Source organism: Otolemur garnettii, unplaced genomic scaffold (genome assembly GCF_000181295.1).
Source record: "Otolemur garnettii isolate 467f Iridium unplaced genomic scaffold, OtoGar3 scaffold00145, whole genome shotgun sequence".
In the NCBI taxonomy this organism is placed as follows: domain Eukaryota; kingdom Metazoa; phylum Chordata; class Mammalia; order Primates; family Galagidae; genus Otolemur; species Otolemur garnettii.
The window spans coordinates 4408229-4422025 of record NW_003852540.1 but is presented as its reverse complement, the minus strand read 5'-3'; the positions used below and the strand labels follow the sequence as shown (position 1 = coordinate 4422025).

Here is a 13797-nt window from a genome sequence, read left to right as displayed (position 1 = left end):
AGTCTCCTGCCTTAGCCTCCCAAGTAGCTGGGACTACAGGTGCCCGCCACAACACCTGGCCATTTTTTGGTTGCAGCCATCATTGTTGTTTGGCGGGTCTGGGCTGGGGATTCGAACCCACCACCTTAGGTGTATGTGGCTGGCGCCTTAGCTGCTTGAGCCACAGGCGCCGAGCCAGACCAAGTGAGTCTTGACAAAACAATTGGCCCCTTCTACCTAAAATATCAACTATATCATCTCTTTTCAAATTTTTTCTTTCTTTCTTTTTTTTTTTTGGAGACAGAGTCTCACTTTGTCACCCTCGGTAGAGTGCTGTGGCATCACAGCTCACAGGCTAGGGCGATTCTCTTGCCTCAGCCTCCTGAGTTGCTGGGACTATAGGTGCCCACCACAATGCCTGGCTATTTTTGTTGCAGTTGCTACTGCTGTTTTAGCTGACTGGGGCTGTGTTGGAACCCGTCCCCATCAGTAAATGGGGCTGGTGCCCTATCCACTGAGCCACAGGCACCACACTCTTTTCAAAATTTTTTTTAAAAAATATAAATACTAAAGCCAGGTGCAGTAGTTTGCTCCTGTTATCCTAGCTACTCAGGAGACTGAGGTAGGAGGACCCCTTGAGCCCAGAAGTTTCAGGTTGCTGTGAGCTATGATTACGCTACTGGATTCCAGCCAAAGCAAGACCCTGTCTTTAAACAATATTTTTTAAGGCTCAGCACCCACAGCTCAGTGAGTAGGGTACCAGTCACATATACGAAGACTGGTGGGTTCAAGCCTGGCCTGGTCCTGCTAATCAACAATGACAACACAAACAAAAAATAACCGGGCGTTGGTGTGGGCACCTATAGTCCCAGGTACTTGGGCGGCTGAGGCAAGACAATTGCTTAAGCCCAAAAGTTTGAGGTTGCTGTGAGCTGTGAAGCCACAGAACTCTACCAAGGGCAACATCGACTCAGTCTCAAAAAAAATTTTTTTAATTAAAAAACGTAGTGGGGCACAGTGGCTCATGCCTGTGATCCTAGCACTCTGGGAGGTAGAGATGGGTGGATTACCTGAGCTCACAGGCTAGAGACCAGCCTGAGCCAAAGTGAGAGCCCATCTCTAAAAATAGCCAGGCATATGGCAGGAGCCTATAGTCCCAGCTACTTGGGAGGCTGAGGCAAGAGAATCACTTATGCTCAAGAGTTTGAAGTTGTTGTGAGCTATGATGCCACAGCACTCTACTGAGGGTGACAAAATGAAACTCTGTTTCAAAGAAAAAAAAATTTTTTTTCTTTTTTTTTGGCAGTTTTTGGCTGGGGCTGGGTTTGAACCCACCACCTCTGGCCCCAGTGCCCCACTCCTTTGAGCCACAGGTGCCACCCGAAAAAAAAATTTTTTTTAAATGATACAAATACCAGAAGAGCAAGGGGAATCATGGAGGAAAAGAGTACACTGACAGGGAAATGGGATCATGGTGAGTTTTTCCCACTTCACAGTGTGGCCCTCCTCCTGGCTCTAGCCCTGCAAAATCCTGGATCCCTTGGGTTAGCACTTTTATATCACCAGAATGACACTCGAATCAATCAGGGCTTTTACCAAATGAAAATTAAATTGGCATTGGTTCAGTTTAGTGATTAGAAATTGAGAATCAGGTGTAAGTTGCATAGCAGTGTGGATATACTAAATGTCACTGAATTGTATACTAAAAAATGGTTGAAATAGTGAATTTTGGGAGGTGTCTGTAGCTCAGTGAGTAGGGTGCCGGCCCCAGATACCAAGGGTGGCAGGTTCAAACCTGGCTCCAGCCAAACCACAACAAAAAAATAGCCGGGCACTGTGGTGGGCACCTGTAGTCTCAGCTACTCGGGAGGCTGAGGCAAGAGAATCGCCTAAGCCCAGGAGTTGGAGGTTGCTGTGAGCTGTGATGCCACAGCACTCTATCAAGGGCAATAAAGTGAGACTCTATCTAAAAAAAAAAAAAAGTGAATTGTATGTTATGTATACTTTATTGCAATTTAAAAAAAGAATCAGGTTTATTTTTTCTAGTTATGGATAGCTTTTAAAACTAGCTTGGTTTGACTTCTATTCCAGCTGGTGTACGTTTATGACTTTCAGCATCCTTCGGGGCTGTTCATAGTTTACTGAAATGTTGCTGTTTTGGTTACAGATTCAGCAAATTTTTGTGGTTTGTTATGGATCTGGGTAAACAAATTAGTTCAAACTTCATTTTAAAATATTTATGCCACTGTTCCAAAGAGAGGTACCAAAATTTCTCTGGTAGCTGATTTCACAGTTACCAGAATTTAAAAGACGACCTGACCCAACAATTCTACTTTTAGGAACATTTACTAAGTACATCAAAAGATTTATGCAGAACTTCTACTGGAGTAGTAGACATGTGGAAATTACTATAAATACACATTGAGAGAGGACTGGTTAAACAATTTATAGCATATCTATACAACATGATACTATGAATATCATGTGTAACTGTAAAGACTGAGGCAGATTATGCTGATAGTGAAAGGTAGCCATGATATGACAAGTAAAAAAGAGAAAAGCACAGTACGTATGGTATGATCCCAGCTCTATAAAAATAATAAAAGCATGGCTCGGCGCCTGTGGCTCCAGTGGCTAAGGCGCCAGCCACATACACCTAAGGTGGCGGGTTCGAATCCCCAGCCCGGGCCCGCCAAACAACAATGATGGCTGCAACCAAAAAATAGCCAGGCGTTGTGGCGGGCGCCTGTAGTCCCAGCTACTTGGGAGGCTGAGGCAGGAGACTCGCTTGAGCCCAGGAGTGGAGGTTGCTGTGAGCGTGATGCCATGGCACTCTACCCAGGGGGATAGCTTGAGGCTCTGTCTCAAAAAAAAAAAAAAATAATAATAATAAAAGCAGCCAGATCCAGTGGCTCACACCTGGAATCCTAGCACTTTGGGAGGCTGAAAGTGATCAGGTGTGTTTGAGGCCAGGTGTTTGAAATAAGCCTGAGCAATATAGCAAAACCCATCTCTACAAAAACTAGAAAAATTAGCCAGGTGTGGTACCACACACCTGTAGTCCCAGCTACTCAGGAGGCTGAGGCAGGAAGTTCGCTTGGACCGGGGAGTTTGAGGTTGCAGTGAACTATGAAGACACCTTAGCCTGGGCAACAAAGTGAGACCCTATCTCAAAAAAAATAATAAAATAAAGGAAATGTACAACCATTTTGTCTCTCTTTCTCTCTCTCACACACACACACACAAAAAAACTTCTATAGTCACCTACAATGGAAGGGACTACAAGGAACTAAATACTATCACTTCTAAGGACTGGGAGTCTGGTAGAACAAGAATTACTTTTTTTTTTTTAAACTAATCTTCAAATGAACAAAGTACCACCTACATCCACTCTGGCAAGTGAAGCAACTTGAGCAACCTGGTAATAACCTGGAAACACCCTCAGCCATTATCATCACGTCCAAACCAGGCTGCCATCTGGCCTTGCTGCCACAGTCACATACCTCTGTAAGTGGTAGATCTTGTGTGTGTACTGGCCTTTCTCACCATCCTTCTCATAGGGTTCGTTCACCAGGACCTCCACGCCTTCACCACCACCTGTTTCATTTTTACTGGCCTCAGCCACAGAATACAGCTGCCCTACTTGATACTAAAGGAACAGAGACAGAGGCATTATCCTCAACACAGAATCTTCTTAACAGTTACATATAGTCCAGCTGTCAGTAAGTGTCCAATTAGGTCACCCGGGGGTCCCCTCATCCAGGAGGTCATTCTGGGATTTCACACTGGGCCTTGCTCAGGTCTACCCAATGCAATTGAGAATGTTGCTCCATGGCCTGTCTTTAGTGATAAGATGTGTTTAATTTCCTCCTTCCCATTTTTCACACCATGTATCAGGGTTTAAAGAGGTTGTGAATATACTTAACTTCACACCACCATCCAGAAAATGGACTGGCGAGCTCAAGGCAGTGTCTGGTATAAAGACCCCCAAACAAGATCGGGGTTGGTTGCTGAAATCTCTTTATTCTATTCATTTTAAAAGATCCTGGCTTGGCGCCTATAGCTCAACCGGCTAAGGCGCCAGCCACGTACACCTAAGGTGGCGGGTTCGAATCCCCAGCCCGGACCCGCCAAACAACAATGACGGCTGCAACCAAAAAATAGCCGGGCGTTGTGGCGGGCGCCTGTGGTCCCAGCTACTTGGGAGGCGGAGGCAGGAGACTCGCTTGAGCCCGGGAGTTGGAGGTTGCTGTGAGCTGTAATGCCACGGCACTCTACCCAGGGGGATAGCTTGAGGCCCTGTCTCTCAAAAAAAAAAAAAAAAAAGATCCTAAGACATAACTTCTTATCAAAGAAAGTTGCCCAGTGCTCTGTGAAATCCACAACCTTTATGTAAAACAGTCTCCTCTTTTTCTCCAGTGTTTATGCCCCTCCTCACCCCATAAGTGGTTCAAAGAGACACTATACCTCCCGAAGTTTCCCAGATTCCTGTTGGGGTTGAAGCCAGTGCTCCCACTCCCATATTAGATAGTACAGATTCCTACCCCACAGTTTGTGCCAGCGGGGTGCACCCTGTATTGGCCCTTACTAGATGGCAAAAGCCCATTTTTCCTTTATTTGGGTCACATGTCACCCTATCAAGTCACCAGTCAAGATCATTGGCTTCCTCTGACCCCATCAGACAGCTCACTGTTAGGGCCAATGACCTGGAGTCCTAGGCAGTGCCCAGGCCTAGTCCTTCTCCTCCCTTCTTTCTGAGGGAAGCTGTCGGCAGGGAAAATTGAGGTGAAAAGAAAATGAAGAAGCAAGAGTTAATGCAGGAAGTTATGTCTCTATCAAAGGATGCAACTTCCCTATCACTGCCAGTGCCAACCAAGCTCGAGAATTTAGAGAATATGAGAAAAAGAAACAAAGGTACTTGATTACCCAACATGCTGGAGTTGGAGGGAGATTAAAGTTTTCCTGGCCAGACATGGTGGCTCACAGCTGTAATTCTAGCACTCTGGGAGGCTGAGGCAGGTGAGCTGCTCGAGTTCAGGAGTTTGAGACCAGCCAGAGCTAGAATAAGACCTCACCTCTACTAAAAATTGGAAAACTAGCTGGGAGTTGTGGCAGGTGCCAGCTATTGGAGTGGCTGAGGCAAAAGAGGATCATTTGAGCCCAGGAGCTTGAGGTTGCTGTGAGCTATGTTGGCACTAGGGCACTACCCAGGGTGACTGAGTGAGATTGTCTCAAAAAATAAAGGTGGGGGGGAGGGTTTCCTTACCCTCTCTACCCCTTTCCCACATTCTTGGTACTCCCAGGGGTGAAAGACAAGGGTTTTCTCTCTTTGAGATTAACACAGAGAGGCTGAATCTCTGGGCAACTGCCACTTAAGTCACTGCCTGCAACAACAAAGAGCAGAGGCAGCTTTCGGTGCTGCTTCACCTCAAACTTGGAAGCCTGATCTACCAGGCCACTCCCTAAGCACCTCAGGGAAATTTCTGGGCAAAGTCTGGAAGGTGAAGCAGAGGACTAGGACAGTTCACTGTTTGCCACCACCAAGCTCAAAAAGCCCTAACTTCCAAAGCAAACTCTTCTACAAAGTGTCAAGAAAAGGCCCAGGCAAATAATCAGGGCTCCATTAATCCCGTAAAAGAAGGACATCTGGCGAGAGGGAGTCACCTCAACCTTGCTAATCCTGAGCAACACCAGCACTGCCTCAATGTCCCCCTGGAACCTTAAACTGTCCCTGTGTGTTTCCAAGACTACCACCTAGCCGAGGCACACATGAAAGCCCTGATCAAGTGGGTTGGGTTTGGCTGAGTCGGGGGTTCCCATAGAAGGAACAGTAACTCTGTCTCAGAGAGGAGCCATGAGAACGTGTATCACCACAGACTCAGCATTCCTGAAAGGCAGGCTGGGGAGAGGGCCTGATGGAGGGAACCAGATTTCCCCCAAGTGGTGCTACCTGGGGAGGGGACCCCCAGGCAGAGACTAATCGTCTTCATTTGCTTTCTCTTCAGCTATAGGAATCAGAGGGCAGATTCTAAGAGGATCAGCCTGTTGGCTGGCATCTTCCCTCTTTAATCTCTCTTGATATTCTGATCCTTTAATCCCAGTGAGACAACTGAAGGCAGTTTTGCTAATCCAAAGGGGTAAGTAAGACTGGACCGCACAAGCTACAAGTGAGGGACACTATTCATGTCAGGGAGTCCCCTTCAGCTCCACACCCTATAGGAAAGCAGCCAGTCTGAGATTGGGTAGAAGTGGGGGTCAGACCATTAAATCAGATAAAGAACCCAAGAAGACTGGGATTCCAGCCTACTTGGGCCTAGAGCAATCTTCCTTGCTCTTGAAATTTGTTCTCTTGTCCCAAACAGCCAAGACATTCAGCTAAGAAAAACAAAGCCTCCACCACTTTGGCAATCTGGGTGGAGAAAGAGCTGGGGTAGATATAGTGGGTAGGGCTGAAATACTGACATGAAACATGTCAAGAAAAGCAGTACAGTCGTTGGTCCCACCCACATGGCCCTGTCAGGCCAGGTACCATGGAGGAAGGGTGCCATGACTCCCTGGAAACAAGAAGTAAAACAGCTCTGCCCACAGTAGTGTGTAGGCCAACCTGCGCCAGGAACCAGTGGTGGACACACCCATGTCAAACAGCCAGTGCTTTCTTGCTATGATGCAGCACAGCTAGATACTCTGTGCAGTGTTAGGCCTCAGGCTCTACCCAGCCACATGCTAATGCTGTCTCCAAAATATTGATTCAGGTCATTAGAATAATTATAAAGACACGATCTTCTCTCTTTTTTTTTTTTTTTGAGACAGAGTCTCACTATGTCACCCTTGGTAGAGTGCTGGTAGCATCACAGCTCACTGCCACCTCAAACTCTTGGGCTTAAGTGATTCTCTTGCCTCAGCCTCCCAAGTAGATGGGACTACAGGCGCCCACCACAATGCCCAGCTATTCTCTTTACCCCCAAATGAGAAAACTCCAAGGGCCTCAAGTCACAACCTCCAATTTAGGAAGTGAATCCACCAGTCATGTGATGCTGAGCTGATGCTTTCTATTCCCACAGAAAACTAGAGTCAGGATGGGGCTACTGACAAAGACGCTGACAGGGCTGACGGTTACTTGTTTCTTCTTTAGCCTCCTCATTCAAGATTTTTCTGATCTTCTGCAACTAAGCCTTAAGCCTAGGCCTTGTGTTACTTTCTTGCAGTAGTTTCTTGCTGAAAACGAGCTGACCAGCACTAAGCAGACAGATAAATCCTAACCAGTGCACACTTCCCAAGCTTAGACTTAGGCTTTACCACACACCCCACCCCACCACTTCCTCAATGCTGCAAAAAAACCATCACAAGCTAAAAACCACCAACTGTGGACACTCTCAAGGCGGGAGTTCCCCTTTCCTTCCATTCTTGGCCCCCATATGCAATCAGTGTTCTGGCCCCTCTAGCCTTACTACAGGCAGCTGAGAGGTGCTCCAGGACAGTCCTGGCTCTCTTTGGTCTGCATGCCCTCAGAGACATTCCTACCCTTCATTCCTGCAAGAAACTCCCTGCAAAAGATCCATTTCCAGACCCCTAAACACCATACTAAGGAGGGGTGAGGAAATCCTGTGTTCTCAGGGGACATCTTCTTGACTGGGTTGTGGGGGAGAGGGAATCATCCTGTATATCAGAGGTCACTGGACCCCCAAGAGCCAAGTTTCAGGGCTCAAGCTGGACCTTCCTGCTTGGCCTTCTGGGTTAGAAAATTATCACTTGCTATTTTTTGTAAGGACAGCAAAGCCCCCCAAAGAAGTGGGTTAACAGACCCCTTCAAGGGAACCCCTATGAGCCCACGCACCCAGTTCCCAGGCCCTAGGTACATTTTCAGTGCCTCCACAGATCCCAATATCTACCATACCACCCCTTCTTTTTCTCAGGTTTCCCCAGTCTCATTGTCTTATCTTCCTGGAACTCCCTAATCATAGTCAAGGTCCACCTCTGCCCCCTCTCCCAGGTTACCACAGCAGCCCACCACTGGAGGCAATCTCCAGGGGCCAATGTCTTCCCACCCCTCTTGGGGGCCAACAAGCTTGGATATTTGTCTCAACTAAAGAGTACTGCAGGCTCTGTTGGCCTGATTTCATTTTTCAAAGGTCCAGTTCATATTTGCAACAGAATGGAAGTTATCACAAGAGCTTCATGCTGACACTGCAAGAAAGAGAGATGGAGCCCAGTGACTGGGGACACTATACTGGATGCCAAACTTCACCCAAACTTGAGTTTAACTGGAAGCTGGGGTGAGGCGGGGCTGTGGATTTAGAAGGAAGCAAAGAATAGGAGTGGAAAGTGGAGGAAGTTCAGAGAAAGAGTGACACAAGGGAGGCTCCCTGACTGTCTTCTGTTGTCCAAGAGATCAATTCTGAGTCAACACAGCCTATGAACCTTCCTACAGCAAATCCTGCTGTCAGAGCCCCATACACAGGGACATCAGACCCAGGAACCATAAAAGGACAGAGAGCAAGCCAAGCTCATTTGTTATTCCCTGCTTTCCGTAAAAGGAGGGTTGTGTTTTGGTCTTTCCAGCAATCTCCTAGTGTGACTAAGAAGGGCCTGAGAGACTTCCTGCCCTGATGGTTTGTGGCACAACCAAAAAGAGCCGGGCATACTTTCCAGAGGTCCTGGAAATGTACACACTTAATCCTATCAATAACATGCCCTCAAACAGACACAGTCTCAGCATGATCCAGTCTCCATTCAAAGTTATCCAGCATGGGACAGGTTGCACACAGTTGCCTTTCTTCAGCTGAAAGTGGCAACAGGAAAATTCAAATTGAAGCACTAGTTATCTCCATATTAGAACAAACATGAAAACTATACAAAGAATATGGCCACGCAGAGCCCAAACTGAGCCAATGGTCACAGCCCTTATGTACAACTATGGAAAAGAAAGAAAAAGGACTTACCTCATCTACAGACACTGGCAGGATGACTCGACTACAAGAAAGGGAAAAGACAGTATCAACTTCAGGTTCTGTGACCTACCCAAGGCTCTTAATGCATCATCTCAGAACAGTATTCAACGTTCTGCTGTGTGTGACACTATACTCACTGATAACAACCTAGCAGAGAAGGCCCTCTGAGTGCTTTTGAGGCTAGGACCCTCTGTACTCTTCTGGCATCCCATTTAGAACCTTATGATTTAGTCCAAACCTGGCCGCCCCACTGCCCCCACCTCTACTTCCCAGGCCTCTGACTCACATTTGTTGCAGTCTTCTTTTCCTCCTCCCTCACCCTTATCTTCTCCCACAAGACTTGCCAACGAGTCCAGTAAAATGGAGAAGTGAACACAGGAGGGTCTACTAGGATGAGGATGCAGATCCAAAGAATCAGCCCTTAAGGATTTATATATCTGTGGACCCAGCCTCCCAATGGCCCTAAGGTAAAAGGCTGGGAGGGGGCCAAGCTCCTTGGTGGCTTAATCACCCTAAGAGCACATAGCAACCACCTCTGTTCTAGGGCAGGATGCTACAGGACAAGCTACTATTACAAAGCTGCCAAAAGAGGAGACCCTCAACTGGTGTCCTGACCTCCAGAAGCTGTCCAAAAGTACCCAACTAATCATTTTCTTCTCCAACTCAACTGCCAGAAGTACCACCAGTAACCTGATGAAGAAGCCATGGCGGCTCAGCGCCTGTGGCTCAAGAGGCTAAGGCGCCAGCCACATACACCTAAGGTGGCGGGTTCAAATCCAGCCCGGGCCCGCCAAACAACAATAATGGCTGCAACCAAAAAAATAGCCAGGCGTTGTGGCGGGCGCTGTGGTCCCAGCTACTTGGGAGGCTGAGACAGGAGACTCGCTTGAGCCCAGGAGTTGGAGGTTGCTGTGAGCAGTGAAGCCATGGCACTCTACCCAGGGGGACAGGTTGAGGCTCTGTCTCAAAAAAAAAAAAAAAAAAAGAAGAAGAAGCCATGGCTAGAAAAATCTCCATAAGGGCCTGAAACCCAGAGGTGCTAGAGTGGGCAGCACTTGCATGTGCAATGCAGACCAATGTCCAACCCCCAGTTCAAAGCTGTGAGGTCAGAGAGCTGAGACAAAAACCCTTGGTTGTACTCAGTACAAGTCAAGCCAGTTCCCAAGCTTAGAGTCTTAGACCTCAGACCCTTGCTGGAATGCTCGGGGCCTTCTGTGTCTTGCATGCTTAGTGAAGCATGAGCTGCTATGCCCTCCTTCTTATGCAGTGGGTTTGTCATTCGGGCTCCTTGCTCCAGACTAGTAAATAGCTTACTATTTTCTAGTTCCACAGAGGTCCCCCAGGAAGCAAGGAGCATACAGAGGGGCTCTGAGGAACATATCACACTAAAGACAAGGCACCAAGCAGAAAAGTAGCAGGGAAGACAAAATGGGCTCTCCAAGTCTATACAGTCCCTCCTTCTAGAAGGACTCAAATAACGTGACTCCTTCAGTTTATTGGATGCTGCCACTAATGTCTCCTCCCATTAGACAAAGCCAATGGTGCACAAAAATACTCCTAACTTGGGAGGCCAGAATTTTTGCACCCTCAGAAGAAACTTCCTAGAAAACAATAAGCCTTTTATCTTCAAGAACAGCAGCAAAAATCACATCCAAGAATTTGCAGAAATCAAATCAAGGAGAATCCTGTTAGCGGAAGTGTCAGAAAAATCAACAGGGACAACCTTCAGATCCTGGGTGGGCCCCAAGTCTCCCCACAAAAGAGACTGGCATTTTCTACTTCTTGACAGGATGCTCTGCATCTGCTTATGTGACAGCACACCCAGACATTTCTCCTTCCTTTATCGGGAACAAAACCACTTCAGTAGCAATAGAGTACAATTCCAAAGGATAGGGACACAGAAGCGCGGCTGGGCTAAGACTGGAAGCAGTGCTCACTACAACATGACCTTCACTTGCACTCTTCCCAGAGCTGCAGCGCTGCAGCCACAGCTAAGTGTCTCAAATGCACCCCCCCCCGCCCCGTCCCCCTGCCCGGGGATGTACACACAGGGTAGCAGTTGGGCAGGAAGGAAATGCAGATGCCAGACAAGCTCTGCATCCCTAGCACCTCAGACTTTTCCCTGGCAGGCTTCAAGGGGAGAACAAAGAACTGGAAAGGAGCACCTTGTTTCAAAACTCACTCAGATCTCTTCTAAAGGTCCCTTCCTTTCCCTGCCTGACCTTCTTTTCAAAACTATAGATTTCTACAGAGTCTAGGCTCATCTGGGAATAGGAAAAGCATCAGAAGAATGGGAAAAGCCTGTCAGTGTGACACTGAGGATTAATCTCCAAAGTGCACCACATTTTCCTCCTTACCATATAAAGCTGAGTTCTGGCTGCACTAGATGTCAAGAAGTAGAGGTTCAATGCCTCAAAATAATGCTCTTCTGATGAGATGCCAAGCTGGGATGACATCTGGGTCTCTGTCCCCTTTGTTCCCCAAACCCCACACTATGTCCTAAATGTCTTAGACACCTCCAAGGAGCAAGCCTAGTCAGGACAAAGTATCTTCACTGACAAAATGGAAAGAGCCCTCTGTATACCTTCCCAGCTACCGAGAGAGTTCCACCAGTCACTCTCTGCATGGACATCTCCCACTTCCAGACTTCGAGAGCTCCTGGCCCGATACTGCCATTTGTTCCCCTTCCAGGGAGAGCAGTTTCACTGTACCTTCTACATACACATACTCAGTCCCTCCTCTTTTGGGGGGAAAACATCCTCTGATATTTACTTGGAACCATGGGCTTCAGCAATATTCTTGAAAGAGTTAGCAATCCAAACATCTCTACCTGTCATCCAATGCCCTGGATTACAGGAGCAAACCCATCTTCCTGGAACTCCTATCAGAAGTCACCAGTTTCCCACTTCCCAGTTATTACTCAAGAACTGCCCCTACTCTTCACTGTCTTTCCTCAAGTTATAATTTTATGAACACCTCAATTCCTCAAAGCAATTTCCCCATCTCTTTGCACCAAGACTGAGGATCCCCTGAGACAAGATGGCCCTGACCTGGTACTTCTCACCTCCAATAAGAAGTACATTCATTCATAAACATACTCTCTTTCTGGACTGTTCTCTACCCTGGCAATTTCTTAGTCCTTCATGTCACATCAGACCTGCCCAACATCTTCTGGACTCCTGACCCAAATGTCCCCAAGTCCCAAGCTTTTTCCCAAATGCCTCCTGTTCTGCACCTATTACTGGGGCATCTTGTCACTCCAGTCCCCTGTCTCAGCCTCCTCTCCTTTATCTCTTCAGAGCCTTCCACTGTCACCCAAGCCTGGCCCTAACTCCCTAGTCCTTTTCCTGGGTTTACTTACTACAACCCTTCCCCTGATGCCTAAGGTGGCCACTCCTCATACTCCAAGTTCCCCTCGGCACTCCTCCTCATCACCTCAACTCCGCTGTGGAGCTGTCTTATCTTATCTTCCCTGCTCCTTAGTGCTGTTCAGCCCTGGAACACCTCCCCACCACCGGCCTGCCCTTGTCTGATGGTCCTCAGCCCCTCACACAACTTCCCTGTCTCCCACCAGTCCTCTCTGCCCCGCCTGCAGTTTTGCCTGGCCCCGTCCTCCCTCAACCCCCACTGTAGGACCACCCCACATCACATCCAATGCTCTCTATCCCCTCAGCCCTTCTTCATGCCCTGTCCGGCTCTCACTGACCCTTTGACCCCACGTCAGGCCCTGTCTTGCCCTCTTTGTCCCCTCGCCTCTCCCCAAGACTGTTCGCCTTCACTGCCCCTTGGGCCCCACCTCAGGTGCTGTCTGGAACACTCTAGCCCTGCTGGCCCCACCTCAGGCCCTCACTGTCCCCTCAGCCCCTGCTGGGCCGCCCATCCAGCGCTCTCCCTTCCATCTGCCGGGCCATTAGGCTCTCTGGTCGTCATCCCCGACCCTCCCTTCCTCCTCGCTTCCGCACAGCCGGCCAGACACTCACTACTCCTTGAGCACCACCATGTCGCTTCACGGCTCGGTGGCTGCCCGCTGCCCGCCCGGCCTCCCGCCCGCTTCCCGGCGGCCGCTCTCCCAGTGGCCCGGCCCGGCCCGGCTGCCTGTGAGCCTTCGTCGTGGTCTGCTACGTCCCCGCTGCTCTCGCTGCGGTCGCCGCGCCGGCTCCTGCCGTCCCGGCCTTGCCGCCTCCCGCGCCGCTGCCGACGCCGCCCGGAGCTCCGGTTCCGCAGCGCCGCGCGGGGGCGGGGCGTCTCTGCGGCAACCAGAGCGTCACACGCAGCGGTGCGCGTTGACCTCAGCGCGGAGGCGGGGTCTTCCCGGGTCCGCCCTCTCTGGTCCTTAAATGGGCCACGGCATCCGCCTGGGTATCCAAGGTGGGCCCGCAGCGTGCGCTAGACCCGGGTAGTAGGTAGAGCAAACACTGAGGTAGGTGTCTAGCAGGGTCCCAGGTGAAAATGCTCTTCTGCACCTGGAGCGGATACCCTGGAGCCTCCCTGGTGGGGTTGATTGAGAGCCAGGAAAAGGTTGTGTCAAAAAATATTAATAAGAGCCAAATTTATGTGCAAAGTGCTCCTCTGAGTTGTTGACCTCTCACAAAAACGCTACCAGAAAGATGCTGTTACTCTATCCATTTTACCAGTGAGAAGAACTGTGTGAGTCCACAGCTAGTATGTGATGGAGCTGAGATTTTAACCCAGCAGTCTTAGTGGAATGTCATTCATCCAGTAAATATTTGCTGAATGTCAGCTCTGTACCAAGCGCGTTTTTTGTTTGTTTGTTTGGTTGGTTGGTTTTTGTTTTTTTGAGTTAGAGTCTCACTTTATCGCCCTCGGTAGAGTGCTGTGGAGCCACAGCTCACAGCAACCTCCAACTCCT

The 13797-nt window shown here is 48.8% G+C and overlaps 1 protein-coding gene across 1 annotated transcript in view; it reads right to left on the bottom strand.

Moving 5' to 3' along the window:
- The window catches only part of PITPNA (phosphatidylinositol transfer protein alpha), a 45651-nt gene extending 32468 nt beyond the window's left edge, over positions 1-13183 (bottom strand). The window contains exons 1-3 of the mRNA XM_003799097.2: positions 12908-13183; positions 8919-8949; positions 3483-3628 (exon numbers count right to left, since the gene is read on the bottom strand). Of these exons, the coding sequence (XP_003799145.1) occupies positions 3483-3628; positions 8919-8949; positions 12908-12927 (197 nt within the window). The 5' untranslated portion in view covers positions 12928-13183. The remainder of the gene's footprint in view (positions 1-3482; positions 3629-8918; positions 8950-12907) is intronic.
- Between the last annotated feature and the right edge of the window lie 614 nt (positions 13184-13797).